Raw genomic sequence first — 26,383 nt, 5'->3', positions numbered from 1 at the left:
TTTACTGTTGCTTCGGTCACTGAAGTTGTCCGCCAAGCAATACGGCAAGCATTTGCATCTCCTGAGCCACTCCCTGAACCGTGTCCTGAACCGTGTCCTGAACCGTGTCCTGAACCGTGTCCTGAGCCGCGCTTCGAGCCACGTGCATATAGCTACGCAGACGCTGTCCGTCGCCCTCTTTCTACCGTGCCAGTACAGCAGTACCACCAGCGGCCACCTACTGCTGCCTGGATACAGAGAGAGCATTTCAGGCGACCCCAGCTTTGCAGGACCGACGCTTGGCGCACTGCTGATCGCCGACCATTGTGTTTTCACTGTGGCGAACTAGGGCACATTTATCGTTTTTGCCCTCATCGCCAGGGTGGCATCCAGGAAATGTCACCTGCTACTCCGCGACAGTTTCCAGAGAGAAATCCACGCTTCGACGACAGTATCACTCGGAAACAAGGCAGCTCAGCTAATCTCCGGTCGCGCTCGCCGTCTCCGTTACGCTATTCGCCGAACCGTCGCAGTTTCGCCGACGTGGTAAGAGGCCGCTCTCCAAGCCCACGGCGGGGAAACTGAAATCGGCGACCTCCGGGGGGAAGGTTGCAAGTCGTCGAACCGCCGAAAATCCCCCATTATTACTGAGCAAGGAGCAGAGCAACCCGGAGAAACGGAACACCGACGAATATGTGAGTGCCGACCTACTCTTAACGATTGATGGACACGACGTGACAGCTTTAGTTGATACTGGCGCAGACTTTTCGATAATGAGTGAGCAGTTGGCAGACCGGCTTAAGAAAGTCAAAGCGCAATGGACGGGCCCTCATATTCGAAATGCCGGGGCCAGATAATGACACCTACAGGAAAATGTACTGCACGACTCCTGATAGGAAATGCAGCTTTTGTCGCCTCTTTTATGATTTTAAAAGAGTGCTGCAGATCACTCATCCTTGGAATGGACTTCTTGCGGGAGTACGGCGCCGTGGTTAACATACGGGATGGCGAGATAACCTTATCGAATAGTATAGACACGAGCCACGACGACGAGCGCCAACGTACATCGTTACGTGTCGCCGACGACGACGTCTGCATACAACCACTATCATGCAGTCTTGTCTCCGTCAGTTGCGGAGAACAGTTTAACAAGGACGGTGCAGCCGAACAATTAACTGCACTTCTGTTCCATCAAGGTGTTGCTATCGCTCGGGGTATCGTCAGCCTAATGGGTGGTCGCACAGAGGTACTACTGACAAATTTTACTAATGAACGCCGGCACATCAGTAAAGGCACCGCTGTGGCATACTTTGACGAAATTGACCACGTTCAATACTGCTTTGCTGTCAAAGAGGAATCAACCACCGATACGATGCCACATGCACCCGTCGTCGACGTTGACCCAGGTTTAGCGCCGCAACAGAAACAAAGTCTCAGGGAACTGCTTGACCATTTTAAGGACTGCTTCTCTACAACGTCCCGAGTGCGTCAAACACCACTGATGAAACACCGCATTATTACGGAGGAAACAGCAATACCCATCCGGCAGCATCCGTATCGCGTGGCTGAGAAGAGCGTGAAGCAATACAGCAGCAAGTCAAGAAAATGCTAGAAGATGATGTCATCCAGCCGTCAAAAAGCCCTTGGGCGTCACCCGTGGTACTCGTTAAGAAGAAGGATGGTAGCCTGCGGTTTTGTATCGATTATCGCAAGCTCAATCGGATTACGAAAAAAGACGTGTACCCTTACCACGCATCGACGATTCCCTCGACAGGCTACGGCATGCTCGGTACTTCTCGTCAATGGACTTAAAGAGTGGGTACTGGCAAATAGAGGTCGATGAATGGGATCGCGAAAAGAGTGCTTTTGTGACGCCTGATGGGCTCTATGAATTCAAAGTTCTCCCTTTTGGTTTGTGCTCCGCCCCAGCCACGTTTCAAAGGCTAATGGATACCGCTCTCTCAGACCTTAAGTGGAACACTTGCTTAGTGTACCTAGACGATGTGATTGTTTATTCTGCCACATTTGATGAACATCTCAGACGGCTACGGTTAGTTCTTCAAGCCATACGGTCCGCTGGGCTTACTTTAAAACCTGAAAAGTGTCACTTTGGCTATGAAGAACTGCAGTTTTTGGGCCACGTTGTAAGCCACACAGGGGTCAGACCTTATCCTGAGAAAATCGCAGCTGTCGCAAAGTATTCAAGGCCTACGGACAAGAAGGCAGTCAGACGCTTCCTGGGCCTATGCGCATATTACCGGCGATTTATTGCGGGTTTTGCACGCATCGCCTCACCGCTGACCTGCCTAACCAGAGAAGATGTCGCGTTTGTGTGGGGCGAGGAGCAGGAGGCGGCATTTAACGAGTTGCAGCACCGTCTACAAACTCCACCTGTTCTTGCCCACTTTGACGTGGATGCGCCCACAATGATCCACACCGATGCCAGCAACGTGGATCTAGGCGCCGTCCTTGTTCAGCGGCAAGACGGCGCTGAGCGAGTCATCGCTTACGCGAGTAGAACACTGTCACGTGCCGAATCGAACTACTCCACCACAGAGAAGGAATGCTTGGCTGTAGTATGGGCAGATACCAAGTTCCGCTCGTACATATACGGCCGCCCATTTCAAGTCATAAGTGACCACCATTCTCTCTGTTGGTTGACCAACATGAAAGATCCATCTGCACGTTTGGCACGCTGGGCCCTACGGCTTCAAGAGTACGACATGTTAGCGGTCTATAAATCGGGAAGGCAGCACTTAGATGCTGACTGCCTTTCCAGATCGCCGATCGAGTCGTCAGGCGGAGATGATGACGAATCCACAGGCTTTTTAGGAGTTGTTGATGCGGCCACCATCTCTCAACAACAAGAGGACCAGGAGCTCGCTTCTGTAATTGATTTCTTAGAAGGCCGCACCACAAACAAGCCTGGATTGTTCTCAAGGGACCTGTCATCATTCTGCATACGCAACAGTGTTCTTTTTAGAAAGAACTTCTCTTCAACAGGGAACAGATATCTACTAGTCGTCCCTAAAACTCTCCGCAATGAAATATTGCAGGCCTGTCACGATGAAGCTACCTCAGGCCACCTAGGGTACACAAGAACATTAGCGCGGATCAAAGAGAAGTACGACTTGCAGCACAGGTGAAGCACTACGTTCGAACGTGCCTTGACTGCCAGCGACGAAAAGTACCACCTGCGAAACCTGCCGGACTATTACATCCTGTTCCAGTGCCGTAAACGGCGTTTGCACAAATTGGGATGGACCTTTTGGGCCCATTCCCAATATCTGCCGCCGGAAATAAGTGGATCATAGTTGCGACAGACTACCTTACGCGATATGCAGAAACCAAGGCACTTCCGAGCAGCACAGCAGCCGAGGCCGCACAGTTCTTCATTGAAAACGTCGTCCTGAGGCACGGTGCTCCAGCGGTCATCGTAACCGACAGGGGAACCATGTTCACGGCTGAACTTTTGCGAACTGTACTAACGCTCAGTGGCACGGCACATAGAAGGACGACAGCCTATCATCCGCAGAGTAATGGACTTACGGAGCGCCTCAACAAGACTCTCGCAGACATGCTGTGCATGTATGTCGATGTGGACCACAAGAACTGGGACCAAATATTACCCTACGTCACGTTTGCTTATAACACGGCTCGGCAAGAAACAACAAAAATGACACCATTCAGTCTCCTCCACGGTCGAGAAGTGACTACAATGCTGGATGCTATGCTGCCTCATGATTCCAGCGATTCCGAGACTGACGCCGCAGATTTTACAGCGCGCGCCGAAGAAGCAAGACAGCTCGCGCGCGTTCGCATAACTGGCCAGCAAGAGCGAGATGCCCGACGTTACAATCAACACCATCGATGCGTCGTCTACCATCCCGGCCAAAGAGTCTGGGTTTGGACTCCAGTACGCCGCCGGGGCCTCGCGGAGAAACTTCTACGCCGATACTTCGGACCATACGAGGTTCTACGACGCCTTAGCGACGTCAACTATGAAGTTGTTCCTGACAGCCCATCCTGCTCGAGGCGCCGTATGAACCTGCCTGAGACTGTGCACGTGGTGCGCATGAAACCTTATTTTTCTGAATGACATGGGTGCTCTCTGGTTTGCTGATCACCGGGTGCTACCCGCCGAGCATCGGATCGATGCTCCTTATGGAGGGGGCAAATGCCGCGACGCTATCTGTGCCCAACCATGCTGACGACAAAGACGACGACCTCGAGCTTGCGAGGTGCTAGAGAAGAAGTTTGAACTGAGCGCTTTGTCCTCTTTGCCTCAATTAAATACCGCTCTTGTCTCCAGTGAGCCGTGACAATATTAACAAGCAGGTATTTTTGCCGTTTCAGGTGACAAGATAAACATAATTTTTTTGCAGATGTCTCTTTGTGGCACAGCTATATTAGAGAATACTTCTCCGTGTGTAGTGCCCATCTGATTTGTACTACTGCATATTCGAGTCGCTGCCGTGCGTAGGCTGCACAAAGAATTCACTAGCGCCTTTTACGAGCATGTTAATTTATAAAGAGCTATCACACGAGTTATCGTTGAATCATGGGAATCGACGTGCACAGGAAACATTTTTTGAGGCGGGAAAGTTTTTATGAAACGAGAAGGCGAACAAATAACGGCACGGTCATTGCTGCTCATGTTAAGGGCATTTATCTGATTATACATCAATCCAATCACTTTCCTTCCAGCTGGAAGGAAAGTGGCTGCGTTCAAACACGAATTACGTGAGCTGCTTGCTTCGCGACGATCCGAAGCAGGACAGCTGTCGTAGCAGACGACGAAAGAGCACCGCCCACAGCACTCACTGCGCCTGCGCGACACTCGTTGCGGCCTCCGACCGACGGTGGCGCCAAGCAGACGCCACGCGCTCCGGTGTTCCCTTTAACAGTGGACCCCTCTGTACATATAGATTGGTTTTGACACGTAAAACCCAAAAGTTTAATTTTAACGTGAAGTTTTTGGTGTGTTCACGCAGTGGTCGCAGCCCTGCAGCCTTGACACGGGAGCTGTTCGCAGCCGGCGCTAACACTGGCATGGAGGCCACCGTTCCTGGTGCCGTCAAGGGCTGGTTCGACACTCTGCGCCACTGTGGCAGCGGACGGGTATCCTGTTCTCCTTCACCGTGCGCGTTGCTCGAACTCATAGCGAGAAATTATTACGGCATCATTCGACGAAAGCTGCCACCTTAGCTAGATCTAACCTGGGTTACGCGTATTACCACTGTAATGGTAGACAACGTCACGAATCTTGTGCATTTACCTTCACGAATGCAGATCTGCGAAAATGTTTTGTTCGTTTTCACCTGCCTGCACTAGGAACAAATTAATATTGGCAACTCCTTCTGCGGTAGTAACTGCACGTCCCGCATATATAACTTCATTTTTCTAGCATATACACCCCCAATACGTTTAGCAGCGGGATAGATAGTTGGGCGATCTGGTAAGGTAACATACATGTCGCACGAATGCACGTATAGATGAGACACGGGACGAAGGCTGACTCACGGTCAGACATGGGCGCCCTCACGAGGACCTTCCTCACGCTCATCTGACACCTCCCCCCTCACGTGGTGATGTGAGGATTGCCTTCGGGGAAGATTGGTGAGGATGAGGTGAGTTAGTGCGGACGTTGTGAGGGCGGCGAGGGTGAGTGCGGTGACGATGAGCGGTTAAATGAGAAGGCGAGTCATATTGTTGAACTACAGAAAATTAACTCAGATTGTATGCGCGGTGGGTTCGAAGTCTAAAGTGGTGAAGTGCGCTGGCAGGAAGTCTCTCTAGCGCAGATGCACCTCGAAGCCCATTTTTAACTGACTAAAGTCATAAATGGCCGTTGATGTTAGCTGTAGCTAACCTTAATGAAAGCTGTAGCGGCTGAAAGCGGCAACGAGAGTGGTAGGAGTGACAGCGAGTATATTTTTTTTAGCTAATCACCACCGGTGCATTGCACTCACTTATCCGAAGTAAACATCCTGGAATTTACCTTTTCTTGCTCTAATGGACAAAAATTTTAGTTTAGGGATTTTCGGGCACTGATAGTGTTTGTTGACTATGAACTAAAGGAAACATGAAGATGAAGAACATCTCGTCTGCATTACAACCAAAACTCGTTTTATTCGTAAGCTCGCGCATGGCAACGACAGTCGAGTGAATTTATTTACAGTAAACATTCAGGTTCACGTTCCACGTGGATTCAGGATCCACTTGGAACGAATTCTCAGGATACCAGTTTCGAGATGCTGATTCCCGAACCTTGCGGAGAAATGCATTGGCGTTCCGTTACTTTTGTGCTTCAATGCATGAAACGCCGTTTTGTCAGTAATAACTTAAAAACTTAAATATTGAAGTTTTGTAATTAGTCAATTATGCATTTCAATTTTTGTGCAAGTAATGTCCGCCTCTTGGAGTATAGACCAGCTCATGAACTAGAATTGTGCTATCTTCCACAGGCACCCGTTAAAAATTTTCAATGTTCACTGAAACACCCTCTATATTACTAATGCCTGGTATGAAGGTATTTTTGTCACCGATATGTTCAATTCAAGAGAAAGTCTTAGTTTGTGAGATCTGTGGGCCAGGAAGACTTTTCTGGGTCTGAGTGAGTGAGCGCGGCTGAGTAGAATTTTCGCGAGTCTGAGTCCGAGTGAGCTCTAAGTAAGAAATATAATTTGTGAGTTTGAATAAGTTCCGTTTATTTTGCCGACCTAGGGTCAAGCGCCTAAAAGCAAAGCAGTGTGGCACGCTTTGACAATAGTATCACGTAGTATAGTGACGGTGAAGCAAACAGTCGTAAAACCATAGAGAAAGGAATTCAACAAGAGGGGACACTCCCATAGGGCCCAGCGGCCGAATTGACTGCAGCGCGCCAAGCGGTGGGTGTCGATCACTTACATCATTTCCGGTTTCGGTTTTGGGCGCGCGTATTTTGAAAGCAAGCTAGCACGCCGGCTGCGACCCCCCCTCCTTTTATTTTACTTTTTTTTTGCTCTTCGTGCAGAATCGGTTTATTATTTAGTAAAAATGATTGCGAACGATCTCGTAAAGTCCCATCGAATCTGTGCCACGTGCAATTTCACAAAGTAGACGCAAGACCTTTTGTGCAATGAGGAAATATTTATTTTGCTCTATATAAAAGCTCGTTCCGCGCTTTTTGTGCGTTCATCCAACGTTGTGACACCAGCAGGTAAGGCAGTAGTTCCTGTACGAAGCTCCACCGGACGGCACCAGCTGAAAAAAAGCAAATTACAAGCATGTTACATTTGCAAGCACGTAACAGCATGTTACAAGCATGAGTCATTTTGGTATTTAGATATAGGAATACTGCGTGTAGAGGCGAAACGTGCGAAAGCGGTGAATGGGCGGCATTACAAACAAAAGCAATTCGCTTTTAAATACATGACGTAGAAAATACCCGACTCATCCCAAACATATATTGACACGTATACATGTTGATCTTTCACCGGTCAATACGTGTCAATGAAAAACGTATACGTGTCAATATGAAAACATCTGATTTCCAAGCGTTCCCCCCTTTCCGGGCATTATTTCCTGCACTTTGGCACCACAAATACGCGGGCGACTTCGCGTTTTCAAAACTTGGCCTCAGGTTATGCGACGGTACGTGACATACACAGAGACGGACGCAACAGGCACTCAAGACAAATGCGTGGGTGCAAAGCCTGTTTTCAGTCCTTTAGAAGACGGAATTTTCGAATTACAAGTGGGATATGTTCCTCGGCGTTATCTTTCGCGCGTTCTGCCGGCGCCAGCAGCACACTCCCATGTTATCACTCTTGGCAATCGCCCATCGAGTTTTCAACAGGCGTGAGTACCGAAAGAAGGTATATGTTGTTGCGGGGCCACAAAAAACGTCACAAACTTGACCCTCTATAAGATTCATTACACGCCAAACTAACTTTATCACCACGGCCGAGCTGCTTATCGCTAAAGGCTCTGTTATACTCCGACGTTCACAACGCGCGCGCGCGCCGGCGTTTGTTTCGTCGCGTCACGTCGGCGAGGCCACGCCAGGCGCAAATCCGCCTGCCCTATAGTCCAACGCGACGCGGCCCGACGCAGCGGCCGGAGCCAAAGCAGCGCATGCTCAGTAGAGCAGAGCAGAGTGCGGAAAGTGAGCGCCGCGTAGAAAGAAACACGGACGCGGTGCAGTCTGGGTAACGTCGTCGGCGCGAAATGCAGCATGCTGCATTTCGCGCCGGCTGCCGCCGGGCCGCGCCGACGGACGCTGGTCGCGTCGGTCGCGCCGCGCGTCAGAGTATAGAGTGCTCGCGTTTTGCTAGCGTAGCGTCGCTGTGCCCAGCGTGCGCGCGCGTCGACGTTACGTCGGAGTATAACAGAGCCCTAACTGCGTCACAGCGCGCTGTGCGGCTAGCGTGCCTCAAAAGTCCCCCCGAAAGTAACGAAATTACTCTTCAGTAATGTCTGGCGTCAGAGAAAGCGGCACAAACTTCTAGTAAGATGCACTACACTGCGCACTACGACCGAGTTGGTTCTCGCTAACTGCGTCACAGCACGCTGCGCGGCCAGTGTGCCTCAACAGAACCGAAATAAGTTACAATAATCCCCTAGGAAGCTTCGGAAACATGTCCCAGCATGATTCATTAACTCAAATTAACTGCGCCCGGACGGCCGAGGTGTTTTTCGCTAACTGCGTCTTAAGTCTCGGTCCCGTGCCGTAAGCCTAAATGCGTCGTAGACTGTGAAACCAAATTTCTCACCTTGCCGTAGTCCAATAGTGCAGTGGTGCCTTGTCCCAGTGCAGAAGGAACGCAAGAATACGCCGAGAGCCCAATAAACCAGGTTACATTTAAAAAAGAAAAAAAAGGAGACAGACGGGTCGCCGCGGGCGAGCGCTCAAACGCGCGCGCGGCCGCACTCGCTGGCTTCGAGGGACTGTCTGGCGGATGACGCATGTATCTGGCGCGTCATTGACCTGTGGCTAGGTAAGGCTAGGAAAAGAAGTCGCAAAGCTTAAGTTCATTTATACGCAAAACGTTTTAGTTTTCGCGGCAAAGAATTTAAAAAATAAATCAATGGCTGTTAACTTAAGTTCACTTTCTTTTTTTTTTCGATGCTCGCGGCAGCTAACGTTCGGTGTCAAAAGTATAGCTTGACGTATGGTGACGTGTTTCCTGTTGCCAGTTTTTGCCGAGTGTCCCCTCTTGTTGAATTTCTTTCTCTATGGTAAAACTGTGTATGACGAAACTGGTTATTTATTGGGCGAACCTGTGCCCACAAAAGCAAGCTACACTCAAAGCACAACGATAGCGGCGAACACAGTCGGCGATCGTCGAAAATCTGATCAGCGGCGACACGCGTCGGCTTTTATACCTGAGTCATCGAAGGTTCCAGATTAATCCCTGATGCCCGCGTGTCTTCCAGAAAGTTCTAGACAATTCGCGTCGGTCATACAATCAGATAACATAAGCGTCGGTGAAAACAGGCAACGGAAAGAAGCATCGATAACGTTCTAGAAACTTCCGATTCAGGCGCGTCCTGCGCCGAGCGATAACGTCTAACATTTGTTAGCCGGTGGAAAGCGGCCACCGGTGAAAGATAAACATGTATACGTGTCAATAGGAATGGCACTAAACAATCAGTGTTGTAAACTAAGCTTGCTGGTCGAGCAAATGGTTTATTAGAAATTGTAGAAAGCGGAAGGTAAGAGAAGGATGGTAACCGTTTCAGCGTGAGTATGAGGGAGTGCGGGTAAAGCTTTTTGTGCTGAGGGAGGAAAATGAGAGGGCATATTGGCCCGCCTCTGCTCACGACTGAATCTTTTATTGTAAGAGAATGTGGGGGAATATTGTTGGGGAATGTAACGAGCATACAAGAAGCAGTTCGAAAGAAGAGGAGGACGAAGTGCTTCTAGGCCTGATTGTGCGGTCACCATGCATCCATCTCCTGTAAATAAAGTCATTTGTGCACAACTCTCCGTAACAGTTGTGGTGGAACGTGCTGGGTAATCGACACCCGAAGACGGAGATTATACCACACGTTCTTCGTCGAAGCCGCCGCCTTGCTGGACTTCCACCGAACCCAGCGGAGTTGGAGAAGTCCCGCGACGCGGAAGAGCAACGGCCTGTCCCAGCCTGTGCCGGTTCTGTCCAGCAACTACGAGATGCACGTCCCTTCGCCGGAAAGCCGGGCGAAGACGTCGATGAATGGCTCATCCATTACAAACGGGTGAGCGCCTACAACAAGTGGAATAACACTTCTCAGCGTTCCAACGTTGTGTTCTTTCTTACGGATACCGCGTTGGTGTGGTTTGATAACAACGAGGAGACATTCACAACATGGGAAAGATTTGTTTTGCAAATCAAAGAGCGCTTCGGTGACTCCGTGACGAAAAAGAAAAGGGCAGAGCAGACGCTTTCACAACGCGCGCAAGTGCCGGCCGAAACATGCATGAACTACATTGAGGAAGTCCTAAAACTCTGCAGGATGGTGGACTCTGGCACGTCCGAGGAAAACAAAGTCGGGCACATCCTAAAAGGAATCGCCGAGGACGTTTATAGCTTTCTGATCGCTAAAGACAACCTGGCCTCCGTCGCCGACGTCATCCGGCACTGCCGCACGTTCGAGCAGCTTAAGACGAGGCGCGGTACGCCGAAGTTTGGCAGATTAGCCAACTTTACGACCTTTGCAAGCATAGATAACGACCAGTCACTCGATCTTGCTTCAACAATCCGTCAAATAGTTCGAGAAGAGCTCAGCCTGCACTCACAAGTGACTCACCGCGATACTTATCACCCATACTCGTCCCCAGTTGTTGAAACAACCGTTTCATCCTTCTCCGAATATCCAGCGGATTATGGACTCCCGCCTCGACAGCCACCACTTGTCTACGAAAGCGGCGCTCCATCTGACGCTCGATCACGATGGGCAGAGCCACGGTATTATCGCCAAGGCCCCGTGACTTATGATGCCGGGACGCGACCAGAGCAACGTCGACCCTACTACCAGGACCCCAATTACGATCGATACAACCGATCCCAGCGAACACCGGTGGCGAGTTACCCAAAAGAGAACGAACTCGCTTACCGCCCATGGAGAGCAAGCATTGGTTTTGAAGAGTATACAGTGAACCGTGACCCTCCCGTGTGCTACAGCTGCGGTTCCACGGGACACACAGCTCGCTACTGTCGCCAACGCCGTCAGTCACGAAGGACACCGCCGATGTTCTCGCCACCTGGAACCCGTACATCGTATGACACATGGACCAGTTCACTTCCCACGGTCCGTTTCTCGCGCGAGATCAGGCGCAGCGATTCGCCAGCGTCTGACCGCAGCCTGACACCACCAATTAACCGTCCTCGTCGTTCTCCGTCCCCTCGGCGCCGTGCATCTTCGCCCCCGCCGGGAAACTAGCATCCGCGGCCGATGGAGGTGAGGTCGCCGGACAGTCTTTGGATGAAATGCCTCTGCCTGCTGTGATGATCAAAAACAAAGTGAATGTGCTAGTTAACGGATTGCCGACCATTGCTTTAGTTGATACTGGTGCGAATGTGTCTGTCATGAGCCTCGCTTTCAAGAACCGCCTAGGCCACAAAGTTAGGTTTTCATGGGACGATGCCGTTACCTTTCTTGGAGTGGGCGGCGAGTGGCTCCACCCCCTCGATGTTTGCGCTGTAAGTGTTACGTTGGCTGGGAAAGTGTTTGTGTCGGAGTTTTTTGTCCTTGCCCGCTGTTCGCACGATGTAATTCTCGGCATAGATTTTCTTCAACACTGCGGCGCTTCTGTGGAAATGGTGAAATACATGTGAATGAGGTGCTTTTACCCAGCACCTCCACCACAACTGTTACGGAGAGTTATGCAGAAATGACTTTATTTACAGGAGATGGATGATGGTGACCGCACAATCTGGCCTGGAAGCACTTCGTCCTCCTCTTCTTTCCAGCTGCTTCTTGTATGCTCGTTACAATATGTACGAGTATAAGTGATTGCAACACCACAGCAAAAACTCGAGGCGCCCTCACCTTCATTGGCAACGTTAAAGAAGAAGAAAGCGTGAGAAAAAAAACACCAACAGAAACAATCATATCATGTAGGGCGAGCGCATGGGTAAAGCAATTAATCATTGTTCGTTCGATAAGGAAATCGAAGCCTGGCTGAGGCATGCGTCCCCGATTATTTCATTGTGGATAGATTCGTGATTGTGCAAGTTGATTGACTTCTATGTTTTGAAAGAACATCTGTATCTACAAACATTGGTGAACAGCAACATGTGCGACAGTGCGAATCCAAATATTGTGCATCAAGTTCCAGTTACATGTGGAGCTAAATGAGTAATCATATGTGGGACAGAGCGGCAGGTGCTCCTCATGCTCGATTAAAAAAAAACATATTGAGTCATGAAAGAAGTGCACTGGATCGCACCTAGCTTCACAATGTTGCAAATGTTCACCCTTGCTTGTAGATACATGTTTTTTTTTTGTTCAACACAGGGGTCAATCACATGGCGAAATCATCGAAGCTCTTCACATTTTAAAAAATTGGCGACCCATGCGTCAGTCAGACATCGCTCTTTCTTTTTTTTTTAAATTGGACAAACAATATTATTAGCTTAGCACGTGCACTCACTGTACATGCTATTGTTACGTTGAATGAATGTTTGTGTTTGTGTTCTTTCTTGCGCATTTTTTAGAGTTTCTTGTATACTTTCGTGTTCTTTAATTTTTCCACTAAAAACTTCAGTCGTGAGTCAGTGGTCTTCCTGAGTGTCTCGTCTGTGTCTTTTCGCGCTGCAACAAGTATGGGGGGGGGGGGGGTCGCTTACTCAGATTGGGCACAATCAGCATATGTGAAGGAGTCCCCTGTGCTCCGTTGTAGTTAATCTTTCTTCACCGGAGGAAGTTTCTGTGCACGCGCAGGTGTCCATGCGCGAGGTCCTGGTACCGGCCGTGCGACTTGCCCGTCGTGGCTTCCCGGTGGGAGTGGTGAACGCGGCCCACTGGGCCACCTACGAATCCAAGTTGGGTGCCCTGGTGGGGGGGCGCTACTTCTTACCCACACCCTGGGCGGGACAGGTGCTGCGAAACGAGCCCCTCGCCGACTTGCTCGAGGTGAGTGCATCGGTGAATACAGCTGCACTAAGGGGTCGCCAATGGTGACATTCACGTTCAACCACAGCTCACGTACTGCGCGTAAACTGGTGTCAACGGCGATAGTTTCAACGTAGATTTTTTTTAGTACACTGCTCTGGTGCCATCACGAATGGTTGCGTAGGGAGAATCTGCAATCAATGAAGGTCGTTTAGATTATGACGTAAATGCTGTAAGAATCCAAACAAAAGTGATCAAGATACCAACACAGATGACCCGTTCACCGAACAACTCTTTGCCCTCAAGCGGTGTCCGCATTGGAATCAGGGGTCGCATGCATGGTTACCTTTGGGTGAAATTGCGCGTGGTTAAAAAGCTTCGCTCCCGAGTGCAGCGACGGGAGCGATCGATCGACAGAATTAATTCCTATAGATATCCGATTGGAAAGAACGTTGTTCGGCTTGTTGATATTCCGCATTTTTTCGCTGACTGACGTCACGGTGTCTTAGGCCACTTGGACAGCTAGAGAGAATGGAAATAGTTTGAAGCGCAAATACAGACACAAAAGAGCACATGAGACACAGACGAGCGCTCGTCTGTGTCTCATATGCTCTTTTGTGTCTGTGTACTTGCGCTTCAAACTATTTCCGATATACAACCAACAGGCCCAAATCGCTACAATTCTAGAGAGAATGGGTAGCTATCGATGGTGAAACAGAGCAGAAACACGAAGGGACAGGGGCAAGCTCTGAACTTCCAGCCGTACAATTTATTTGAAAAGGGAAAAAGGAAAAAAAAACTTGAAAATGTAGGGGGGGGGGGAGTCGCAGTTTCGCCCGAAAGTCAAAGCATCGGTTGCGACAGCAAATTAGTAGACAGCTCTACGAAGTAAGGATATTAGTTTTATCGGCCGTATAAGCTTGCAAACATTTGCTTACTGTCACAGACCCCGGTGAACGAGGCGCAGACGCCGGAACAAATTCCAAAGCCGACTTATCAGCTTCCGAAAATAATCCCACGAAAGCAAAGACAATTAAAGGTGGGCCCTCTGGTGCGCCAGCGAACGCCGGTTGCTGTCCAAAGACCGAGTCAGAGCCCAGAGTTGTCAAAACACAACAAAATATATTCTTCACACAAGGCAGTAACACACACACTTGCACACTTAGGCTAGACACAAAACAATACAAATCAGATGGGTATTAACAAACACAAGAAAATAATTCACGACAAACACTAAGAGTCCAACACGTAAAGTACAAAATAAAAAGGAACACTAAGTGTCCACTCGTATTCACCCGTGCTGGTTGGTCTTGGAGTTAGACGATCTCGGCCTAACTCGGGGCAAATCTCGAAGAAGGAACTTCTTCCGGAAATGCAGATGCTCGATGAACTCATCGACTAGATTGTCGGGGAATCCCCTTCTTCCGCAGACGCTCGGTCTTCACGTTACATCACTTCACCGGTGCGGACTGAACTCCCTGAACTCCCCACTCTGATTCTCGCACAGCGGTTATATAGCTTCCACAGGCGTTCTGGAACCTTCCTATCGGAGTCGTGATCTCGTAGCATGGCCAAATCTTGGGAAGCTTCTCGTCTTTTCTCGTACCTTCGACCGCTGCTGTCGGAGCTTTGTCAAGGGGGGGGGGGGTGATGATGACTCATGCTGTTGGCGCACGCTCACGCTGTAGTTATCTCTTTCGGCTCGCCGGGTGAGAAGGTGTCTCGGCGCGCGCGTGTCCTCTCTCTCTCTCTCCCTCCGGTTAACATCGCTTCATCGAGGCTCTTCTAGACGTTTCGGCGCCGTTGTTCGCGTCGCTGTTTGAGGCGTATGCGCTCTCCCCCTCTGTTGAAGTTGCCGCGGGGCCGGCGTGTTCTTTCGCTGGCTTGCGTGACACGCGGCGCGCGCTTGGATTACGCGCTCGTTTGTGACACTTACTCACTAAATTAACAAGCACGGTGTTACGCGCGCACATGTAAACATGAACACATCGCGCTCGATGCGCGGAGAACAAGGAGTGTGGATTCACGGCAGCAGCAGCGAGCGAATTGACCTTCGCGCTGTCTCGCTTCAACACGTACTACACGCCGAAAGCACCGCGCATACGAAGCTACCGGCACTCGGCGTGGCATACTTTGTCCACATCGCAGATCGCTTTGACGATTCGGCCCGCGCAGGCGCGCACCTCCTCCACGTCGCAGATCGCTTTCGAGATACGGCGCCGCGCCGTAAGCGCAGCCGCCGCAGTAGAAGCCCTCCTCACCCCCCCCCCCCCCCCGCCCCCCCATGCCTCGCGCGCCACAGAAGCCGCCGCACTTCTGCCTCACCTTCCTCCCTCGCGCGCGCGAGACTGAGCCGCGATCGTCGGCTGACCCTCGCAAGCTTTCACTCGCACATACAGCGTGCGGCGTGTGGCGACGGTGTTATCGTGTTTGTACTTTATACTGGACATTCGGCGAAGGCGACGCCAACGGCAGAAATGCGCTTGGAGTGTCCATATAGTTGCTGTCGCAATAAAAGATATGCCATATTACAGAGACACCGTTATAGTTAACATCTCCAGAACTTTTTTGCTGTTTCTGACATGCACCTATATTTAAATATAGCATATACAACTGACCGCAATACTTTTTGAAGCACACAATTCGTGAAAATATTGTACGCGACTTTCACTCTGACGACCTGGTATTTAGGTGAGCGGAGCGGTCGTCTTATGAGCGAGTATACACTGCACGCTTCAATTGGAGAGCGGATGCATTGGCTGTAACGAGATTTGGACATTTTCGAGAATTCCGTGCTCCAAAAGCATTCGCAGTTGGTGGGGTAATTTCTTGCGTTTTGAATCCATCGGCACGCATCGGAACAACACGACGCACATCGAAGCATACCTGACGCCCCGGCGCACGCAGCGACTGGGCCAAGACGGCACGGATGCCTTCTACAAGGGACCCGTAGCCGATGCAGTGGCGGCAGCCGTCCAGCAAGCGGGAGGCGTTCTGGAAGCAGCCGACCTCCTCCGACACCCGGCGGAGAGCGGCGACGGCCTGGTGGTACCCGTGAGCACTACGTATCGCGGGGCTCGAGTGCACACGGTGCCATTTCCCAGCCACGGCAGCGTGCTTCTCGAGGCGCTCAACATCCTCGAGAGTTTCGAGCTGCGCGACAGGGAACAAAGCACCTACGCGCACCTGCTTGTCGAGGCTCTGCGGCTGGCGCTAGCGGACGGCCTCGGTTGGGTGGCCGACGGGGGACCGGCGCGGGACGGCAGGATGGCTTCCAAGGAGCACGCCAAGAGCCGCCACGTGGACATCGAGCGGTGAGCACAAACGGGCAAAGTATAGCTGACATTCGGCGGCCACTATACGGTAAATAACCTGCTTTGTTTGATAAAGCGCAAAAGTGCAGTGACACATACGATGCATCATTATCTGAAAGCTCGGAACTGCATGCATCCGTTTAAATTAAAATTTTGAACGTTACTTAGCATTTAATTAAACCTGACGATCAGTTCAGACATGGCCACTGCACGTGGCTACCCGCCACGCTATCGCAGCGGCTATGGCTTTGCACTGCTGAGGTCGAGGTCTCTGGTTGGATCCGTGCCGCGGCGGCCGTACTTTGATGGAGATGAAAGCGCTCGTGTAATTCTAGATTTAGGCGGACGGTAAAGAACCCCAGGGGGTCAAAATCAACCAGGAGTCCCCCTCTACGGTGTGCCTCATAATCGTGATCCTGGCTAATATTAAAATGCATGTGTCAATGACCAGAATGAACACTGATCGGTTGTTTCTTTAATGACCGACCGTTGTTGCTCGGTGGCTATGGCGTCGTGCTGCCGAGCACAAAGTCGCAAGTTTCAGGGCCCGGCCGCTGTGGCTACATTCCGATGGGAACGAAGTGCAAAAAGCGCTCGGATACTTAGATTTATGGGCTCGCGGCCTTTGCGGCGCATCTTGTCCGGACAGTGTAATTGTAGCGGACGTTCTCCGCCACTTTTTTATTTAGTCGAAATAACAGCTTAACTGTAATATGAAGAGAACTCCCTGCAGCTGCTCCAAACGTGCACGTGCGGTTAACCACCGTACATCGCCCCTTTGCTTCGACCTTTCTGCCAAGTGATTTGGTCCTATGTTTTGTATCGTGTGTCCTGTGTGAGTGGCCTACAAATTGGCCTAGTGCTTCTGAACTTGTTGCTTTAAATACGAATTCACGCTGCGAAAATACCAGTGAGCCAGCTGCCACAATTCTGTTCAAGTAACCACCCAGAAACGCAGCTCTGAGCGGCTGAAGTGCTAACACCTAATCGTGCGCCAATCTCTGTCATTCTGGCGCCCTACTCGCCGCTTCGACCACGTCGTCGATGTTATTTTCCGCAGGGCCAGGCAGTGGAGCGATGCGGGGCTGCCGAACGCTCCGGAGCAGTCGCACACAGTCTTCCTGGTGACCGCCGACGAACGAGGCAATGCCTGCGCGTTCATCAACAGCAACTTTCTCGGCTTCGGATGCGCCATCGTTGAGGCCTTACGGATTCGCAGTTCATGTAAGCTCTTATCAAGCCATTTCACCTTTCGTGTATATTGACACGTGTACTTGTTTATCTTTCACCGGCGACCGCTTTCCACCGGCTAACAAACGTTAAACGTTATCGCTCGGCGCAGGATGCGCCTGCATGTATCGGAATCAAGTTTCTGGAACGTTATCGATGCTTTTATCCGTTGTTTGTTGTGACCGACGCTTTTGGAATCTGATTGTATGAGCGACGCGAATTGTCTATAGTACTTTCTGGAAGACAGGGGGCATCAGGGATTACTCTGGAACCTTCGATGACTCATTTATAAAAGCCGACGCGTTTCGCCACTGATCAGTTTTTTTTTTTGTCGACGACCGACGATTGTGTTCACCGCTCTTGTAAAGTAAGTTATTTTGCCCAATAAAGAGTTCGATCTTTTTTAACAGCTTGGATTTTGCGTGCTTCCACGTCACGATCACGTGACAATATATTCTCCGTATTGCTTCATATGCTCCGGAAGGTGATAAGCGCACCAACGCATTAAAAATTTGCCCCACCGTGAGCTTCTTGCGATGATTTTGTGATTGCCGGAGAAAACCAACCCTGATGACAGTGTTTAGGGGAACGTCTTACGCACGTCACGGTGTCCTGTGCTGGCAGTTTTTTTCTCGGGCAGGATGTTTGACGTACAGTCGCAATCTTTTTGAGGGTGAACACGGGAGCGCGTGGCTTTCTTAAAGCCCCTATATTTATAAAAGTAGCGCCATCCACTTCCCTCCTCCTCCGTTCCACTATCGCGCTCGGCGTGACCAGCGCGATCGAGGCGCGATATCGACAGTGGCGCCGCCTGCGTCGGGCCTGCCGTGGCAGACGACAGCTAACGCGCTACCAGAGGAAATCCGAGGAAAACTTCGATCGCGCCCTGCGGAGACGTTCTTGAGGCGCGATTTTGCTTCGTCAGTCAGTAACTGGTCTTAATAATGCCGTTTTGGAAGTAGCAACGCGACGATGCGAGACGGCGCAAATATCAAGTGTGCAGCAAGCGTTTGCGCACGCCGGATGGTAAACAAAAAAAGCCTTTTGCCCTCGCCTTGTCAGTTGCGGCAACTTAAGGCGCAGCAGCATGCCATCACAACGAAGTTTTTGTCCATAACACGTTTGATCCGTTTGTGCGTACAGCACTTTCGTCGCACAGGCCCGAGAATGGCAGTCGGAGCGCGCTGGAAAGAAAAAAAAAATATACAAAAGCGCGACGCGAACTTCCACGTGACACGGATTGGCCAATGGGGGAGCGGAGGAGGCTGGGGCGATAGGAGGCGGCTAAGAGAGGGCGAGGAGGAAGCGCCGGGGTGAGCGCGGTGGCGGCAAGATCTAAGAATGGCGCTACTTTTATAAATATAGGGGCTTTAGGCTTTCTATGTCACCAGCGCCGTCAGACGGCAGCCACAATATCTGCGCGCATGCTCGGGGAGGGTAGGCTCCTTTCGTGCGCATTACGTCATCGTAGCGCGCGTGTGTCGTCTGCTAGCAGTTTTTCCCCTTAATAGAAACCAAATTATGACAAAAACCACGATTTTGATGCTTTTCATTCAGAACGTTGTGCTTCTTATGCTTGGCGTTATTGTAATTACTTCAACTTTTCACTTTGTTCAGTTTTCCTTCTGCTGTGTTCTTATCGTACAACGAACAGGCAAGGGAACACAAACATCCGAACTTTTATTTGGTGCAAGTTCAACAAAAGATTGATCCGTTTAGAAGTAGCATTAGTAAGCAGGAATAATTTTCTCTTTGATGATGTTAGTATTTTGTCATACAACCCTTTGCGGAAATAACTGCTGCCATCCTAGAGGGCGGTGACGCGTACAGCGCTGGCACAAAGTCATGATGCGCTCGAAGGTCCTCCCATTCTTGTCGAACGGCTGCCCACAGCTCGTCCCCAGTCGTCGGGCGGACAGGTTTTCACACCATGGCTGCTTTGATGTACCCCCATTTATTTTCGCAGATGTTCATGTCAGCGCCTTTGGTCGGCCAGGAATGCATGCTGATTCTGCGATTTTCTATACGTTCCTTGACAACTTTTGCCGTGTGAACCGGCGTCAGGTCATGTTGAAACATAAAGTCGGCTTCGGGAAAGACGCTGTGGGCGTAGGGCAGCAACACATTGTCCAAAATTTCTGTGCAGTATCGCAGCGATGAAAGGGCACCTTCTATGCGATGCAGAGGCCCGAGACCATGCCTTGACACCGCGCCCCACACGTTCACGCAGTTTCGGCCACTCGCGGCGACTCCCTGCCCATTGCCTGGCTCGTAACTGCATGGAAATCGTATTTTAGGAGCGAAGCTTCTTATAGCGGCACCCGTTCCGTACCCGTCGTCGTAGTAGTAGTGTGTAACCAGTCTGAGAAAAATGAGAAAAAAAATTCCGAAGTTGTGTCCGTAGCGCGGAATCGAACCAGGGACCCCTCGCTTCCGAGCGCGCGGCGTTAGCCCACTACGCCACGAAGCGCACATAGACACACGCACCACGATGGCAATAAATACCCAACATTAACGAAAGGCCGCGTTTATAGCGCGTTTCTAACGCGTTTGTGCTAGCGCGTTACGGCCCGTGTAAGAAGCTGGTGTAAGACGCTGTGGCCTCTCCGCCTTACCTTCAACGCGTTTCGAACGCGCTGCCCAAAGCGGTGGCAAGTCAAGTTCAAGTCGAGGAGCGTTTATTAATACGGGGGGTATACTCTCTCAGCAGTCATGTGATGGCGTCGGCAAACGCGGTGCACGTTCCGGCATGTGTAAATGACTGCGTAAGACGCTGTGGCCGCTCCCCCTTACTAGAGAGTACTGCACGTTTCTAACGCGTTTGTGCTAGCGTCCCCTTAAGCGGGAGATCCGATGATTCCCTCCGGAGCTTCGCCCACTCATCATCATTCACCCCGTGGATATGCTGTGATTTTTTTTTTGACCATCCTTCGCAAAATGAAACGTGCATTAAGAAAATTTTCTTACCGTGTGCCTCTGGTTCGCCAAACTCGCATCCGTTGGTCTTGGCGAGTTGTAAAAGTCGACTCATCCGAGAAGATCACTCGGCCCCAGTCATCTGCCATCCACGAGGCGTGTGCTTCGGCAAACTGGAGACGTGACTTCTTATTCGAAGCAGTGACGACTGGCTTTCGTGCAGCTACAGAATTTCGCAGTCCAGCACTTCGGAGGCGTCGCCGGACCGCAGCAAGGGAAGCGTCCACATCTAGCTGCTCCCGCACTTGCCTCGCGGACTGGAGCGGGTTCTCGACGACAGCAGCTACCTTAAGAGCGTCTTCATCCTCTGTCGTTGCCTTTGGTCGACGCCTGTGTGGGGCATCACAGAGTCCACATTCCTTGCTGAAAGCCTGAATAATCCTGTTGACGGTCTTTAGCAGCCTGTGCACGAGAGCACCGATGGATCGAGCGCTGTGAATATCCCTTGAGCGAATATTGTACGATTTTCCACCCATCTTCTTCAGGAACGCGGGCCATGCTGAAATTCAGTTGCTGCTCTGACAGATGCGGTAATGTGCAAGAATATATATACGCTCCTCAAAGACGGAAGCCGCTTTTTAAGTACGCCCACAAGTGTCATGAGCATGCGTGGCCTGGCTACAGATCAACAATAATCTTGAGAACTCCCACAGAACATTACATATATTTTCAAGTTTATTGATGCATCGTGGGGAGCGTAATGAGAAGTTCAACATCGTCACCAATCCCAAACCGTACGGCTACCTTATTGCGGTACGCGCGCAGCAGACGACACGCACTTGCTTACGTGACGCAATGCGCGCGGCGGGAGAATTTGCGCACGCCGGACACACTGCGCATGAGCAATGCTTCCCGTTGCCACCGCTGAACTGCGCTGTGAGATCAGAAGGCCACGCGTTCCCGTGTTCACCCTCAAAAAGATTGCGACTGTACACAGTAACAGTACATGACGCTCTCGGCGAAGATGAAAAAGTTACACGTGATGCATAAGTTGGTTGTTTACAGTACGCCGTGAGCTGCGTACACCGATGTTGGTTGCCTTTGATTTCAACTGTGACATCTAAAAACAAGCAAGCAGGTGGCTGATAACATTAATTAGACTACGAGAGGATCTGTCGTTAACGAGAATCATGCACCCTTCGCGACGTTTTCTGTCACATTGACGCATTTTAAGAATGTATTGTCGCTCTGCAAGATATGGTGCTACGGGCAATGGTTATGTGTTGCGGGGCAGCGGCAAAAGAAAATTATGGTTCAAAAACCTCAGCCGTATCTAGAGCGTTCCTTTTATCATCGCCATACCGCCGAGTCTGTTCTCTCTTCCGGGATTTGGTGGAGGGGCGTGGAGGAAAAGGCGGCATGGTATCGACGTAAACGTTCTTGAGGATATATATATATATATATATATATATATATATATATATACGTACACAATTTGTATCCACAAAAGCGTAAAAAGAAGATATTTTACCATTCGTAGAAATTTATAGTATGTGACGGAAAACAAATGACAAAAAAAAATTGCTTCGCCCTTAGGGCAGTTTTGCCCTAAGGGCGAAGCAATTAATGCGATAGCAACACAGCAATGCCATACGAAGTAAGGTGAGCGGCTTTGGTAGCAATATGAATTGTAGTAAACATGATCTGATTAAGCCAGCAGCTGTGCTGCGGCGTAAGTAGACCGACATGAAGAGAGACTCGATGACCACGAGAAGGTGCGTGTGAAACGGTGGTGTTGATGAGAAGCGCTTCCCGTGGGCAGCGCGTGCGAAGGGACACACCTGTAGCGCTGCACTGCCGATCCGGGCAGCATTGCATGTGTAGCGTGCGTTGGAAAATGTGGCCCGACTATTACTAACTGAATGAACAAGCGTGGTTTGAGCGCGCACAAACATGAATAGATCACATTGAATGACTGCAGACAACGACTGTCAACGCTGGCAGCAAGCGCATACGCCCCAGCGGGCGAAGGTACGTGCGGTTTATATCTTCAACGGAAACTGAGCAGCGAATGCACAGCGCATACATAGGTCAGAGCCGTGTGGAGATAACAGACGGTGCCGGCGAGCGATGAGCGTGGTTGTTGGCAGAGTAGAAGTGCCCCCCCCCCCTCTCTCTCCGGCGCTGGCTTCCCGCTTCCTTGCTTGCGCGTGGGAGATTGAGTTCCGTGATAGAGCGCGTCCCCGCACGCTTCCGCTCGGGCATACGGCGCGCGGCGAAGATTTTATCTATACGGAACCTCACGGCAACGGCGACGGCGACGCAGACGGCAGAAATCCGGTTGAAGTGTCCATATAATTGCTATCGCAATAAAAATGAAATAAACGCCTCATGTTCAACCAGTCCAACCCAGTCACAGAGGGTGATCGACGTCATGCTTATGAACACAACTTTTATTTCTGATATAATGCCCGCGAATTTTCTAGTAAACTGATATTTGTACTGCTTTAAGACTGATGCCTCACTAAACATAGGGGGAACACCCAAACTAGTCACATATGCCCCTGGTAAATGGGTCCGCAGTGACCGCTGATGTTTTTTTTTTTAAATCTCACGCGTAAACACCGCCTAGTCTGCCCAATATAAGATTAACGACAAGTCATCGGAATGAAATAGACAACACCCACTGTACAATGCTTGACACCACACGTATTTCTTTCTTTGTTAGCTCCATCGGATTTATCTCTCACCACCGGGCAAATTCTAGCAAGTTTGTTGGGTAGGGAATAGGTAGATCTATCCTCGTTATGTTTTTGAAGAATACCACCCCAGGTGCGTGGCGGAATGTGTTGATGTGCCGAATAAGACCCAAGAACAGAGGCGAAAATGTATGAATACAAGGCCGCTGTGGAACTTTTGGGACTCGATTGGCCTAAAACTCATGGTAGCTGAGAAAGGGGGCTGTTTTGTAATCCTGTTGCAGAAAACGTTTTCAGGGAATGCATGTGGTAGCAGTTGAGTATTTTGGGACTAAGAACGTAAGGATTTCGAAAGCGAAAGGCCTGTGAATTGCTGCACCGCGACAACGTTGAACAGCTGGAGAGATCGATAATAAAAGCGTTGGTCAAAAAAAAAAAAGGTCACCTAGCCATTCTCCCCCTTGGCGTCAAATACACACAATGCTGAAATATCTTTCTGGGCCACTGTGAAGGGAAGGGACTCATATCAAGTCACTGTCAGGATTTCTACACAGCTGCATGTCTGCATTGAACATCGTGGACCCTTTTTATGTCACAAATTCAGATGAATTCGTTTCAGAATAATAAAAAAGAAAGTACACATAAAGCTGGCTCATGTTCAGTGTGGGCGCTGTGGACTTCATTGTACTGCTCTATACGCAATGATAAATTGATGGAAAATGTCAAGCTGTGCATCCCCGATGATAATGATGAATCGAAATTTATACCTAAATGTGGCATACCTAAAAAAAGTTTCTTGGTTTTTTTTTCTTGCCTGAACAGCCCTTTCATTTCTTCGGCTCAACCACGCGCGCAGACAGGGACAAGTCATATCAAAATCACAGGGGTAGCGCTGTGCCATTTTAGTCTCGAAGCCTGCATGCAGTGACAACTGATCTGGACAGAACCTGCGAACGAAACGACGCGCAGCTAGCTTTTTCGTGCAGTGTCTCAATTCCGTCTTGCCCGCCGAGGTGGCGTAGTGGCTTTGGCATAGTACTGCTAAGCCTGAGGGCGCGGGATCAAATCCCGGCCTCGGCGGCCGCATATGGTTAGGGGCGCACTGCAAGAGCGCCCGTGTACCGTGCATTGGGTGCACGTTGTATAGTCCCCCGCTACGGTGGGCCTCATACTCGTATCGTAGTTGTGGTATTAAAAAAAAAACGTAGAATCTAATTTTTTAAACACGTCTGATACGATAAGTATGATTACACACTCACCTTTCAGATTTGTTTCGTCGGATCGAGTGGTATACAAATAGCAGGTCCTGTGCGGCTTTCAGTTTTACCCGAAAAGTGGCCACATGAACGCCATGGCGCGGTGCAGGACGCGCTCGAGTTTACGCACTTTTTAGTCCTTGCACGGACAACTGGGACCCAGCCTTGGGTGTTACAGAATATTGGACCTGTGTGCACTGCATGCACGAAAGAGGTCTCCGGCAGGTGTCCTGTCGTGGTGCACCGAAATCACCGCGCAAGAGTTTCTCTCGCGTATTTTTTCTCCCCCTCGCATGTAGCAGGGCAGGCGCCTGTCTAATCGAGTTGACATTGTCGTACCGCAGTGCCGCGGCCGCGGATTCAGCACCCTGGCGGGCCACCCGAACTGTGCGGGCCCCTGCAAGAAGCCGTACCACACGCTGATGCCAGTGCTGGTGACGGACACCGCGAGCGGTAACTGGTTGGCCGCGCTAGGCACCATGGGCGGATACACGCAGCCGCAGGTCGACCTGCAGCTCTTCCTCGCCTTGACGGAGGGGGGCCTCGATCCACAGTCGGCGCTAGACGCTCCCAGGCTGTACATCGGCGATGGCAGAACCCTGAGGCCGGAGTGAGTAGGTCGGACGACTTGTTTGGCTCTTGAGAATTTTTAAGCGGCGAGTGGTGTTAGCCGCAAATTGGATGCGTTTTAAATATACCGGGTGCTTCAGCGAACACTTTCAAGAATCTTTAAAGGTTGCTTGTGGCATATAGCACAATTCTAGTTCATGAAGTGGCCTACTCGAAGAGACGGACATTACTTGCACAAAAAATGGAAATGCATCATCGACTAATTAACAAAAAAAACTAAGTTTCTAACTAATTACCTTACGGCCCATATTGCAACTTACAAATTGTAGCCGTGCAGTTCGCAAGGCGGATACACTTGGAAGAAATTCTCAAGATGAAACCAATTTCGAGATATTAATTCCCGAACTTTGCGCAGAAATGCATTCGCGTTCCAGTTACTTTTGTGCTTAAGTGCACGAAAGTAACTGTACAACTCGCTATTTTTAGAGGAATGTTATCAAGTGAGTATTTGCATAGTAAAGTGGACATTTTGCGACTAAAGGAAACAACTGTCTTAGTTGGATTATTACGAAAAAAGCTGGAAGCACACCACTCCATGACAGAATTCCTATCTTCCTGTAAGAAGTCACAATCCTGCGCTGATTCTATTTCACGGTAAAGTTTAATATTGTCAGCGTACAAAATGAGACGAGAATGACGCAAACATTTTCAAGATTATTAACAGATATTGTTACGAGAACGAAGGAGTAAGCACTGGAGACTATTTACAGACGACAAATGCAGCGCTGGCCAGTTCAGCCGACAGCTCGAGAGCAAGAAAGCAGTTTGTCTTCTTCGTCGGGGCGCCCGCGCACATCGTTCGCAAGAAACACGCAATATGCATGTATCATTATCCCCGGCGGCAGAAGCACCATCCCAGTGCGTCTAAATATCGGTAGTAACATGAGAGTAATACGTTTTTAGGCGTGTGACATACACAACGTCAGTGGAAGTCGGGGCAAATGAGGCACTGCTACTGACTGGGGCGATTTCATAAGTAACTGCAGTCACGACACTCAGCACTCAATATGGGCCTGTGTACCGAGACGGGAGTTTTTCTGACAGGCCAACGTGACGAGTCGAGGAGCACAGGAGTACCAGAGATCCAGGCGAAGAGTGGACGTCTCTGTGTTGTCGATCATACAAACGACGTTGGTTCTCTTTGGAGGTCAGGAGGCCAGCGCGGGCAAATTTCTGTGGATGAAAAGGACCAAGAGAAGAGCGCGTTCATCACCCCTAATGGTCTATATCAATTCAAAGATCTGCCATTCGGTGTAGGCAACGCCCCGGCAACGTT

At 50.2% G+C, this 26,383-nt stretch overlaps 1 protein-coding gene across 1 annotated transcript in view; it reads left to right on the top strand.

Annotated features, from left to right (window-relative positions):
- Positions 1-25,108, top strand: part of LOC119437392 (glutathione hydrolase-like YwrD proenzyme) — a 42,464-nt gene extending 17,356 nt beyond the window's left edge. The window contains 6 exon segments of the mRNA XM_037704420.2: positions 4,974-5,100; positions 12,892-13,083; positions 15,970-16,376; positions 17,437-17,578; positions 17,580-17,600; positions 24,822-25,108. Coding sequence (XP_037560348.2) covers positions 4,974-5,100; positions 12,892-13,083; positions 15,970-16,376; positions 17,437-17,578; positions 17,580-17,600; positions 24,822-25,091 — 1,159 coding nt within the window. The 3' untranslated portion in view covers positions 25,092-25,108.
- The last annotated feature ends 1,275 nt before the right edge of the window (positions 25,109-26,383 follow it).

Source organism: Dermacentor silvarum, chromosome 1 (assembly GCF_013339745.2).
Source record: "Dermacentor silvarum isolate Dsil-2018 chromosome 1, BIME_Dsil_1.4, whole genome shotgun sequence".
Lineage (NCBI taxonomy): Eukaryota > Metazoa > Arthropoda > Arachnida > Ixodida > Ixodidae > Dermacentor > Dermacentor silvarum.
This window is presented reverse-complemented; position numbering and strand designations above follow the sequence as displayed.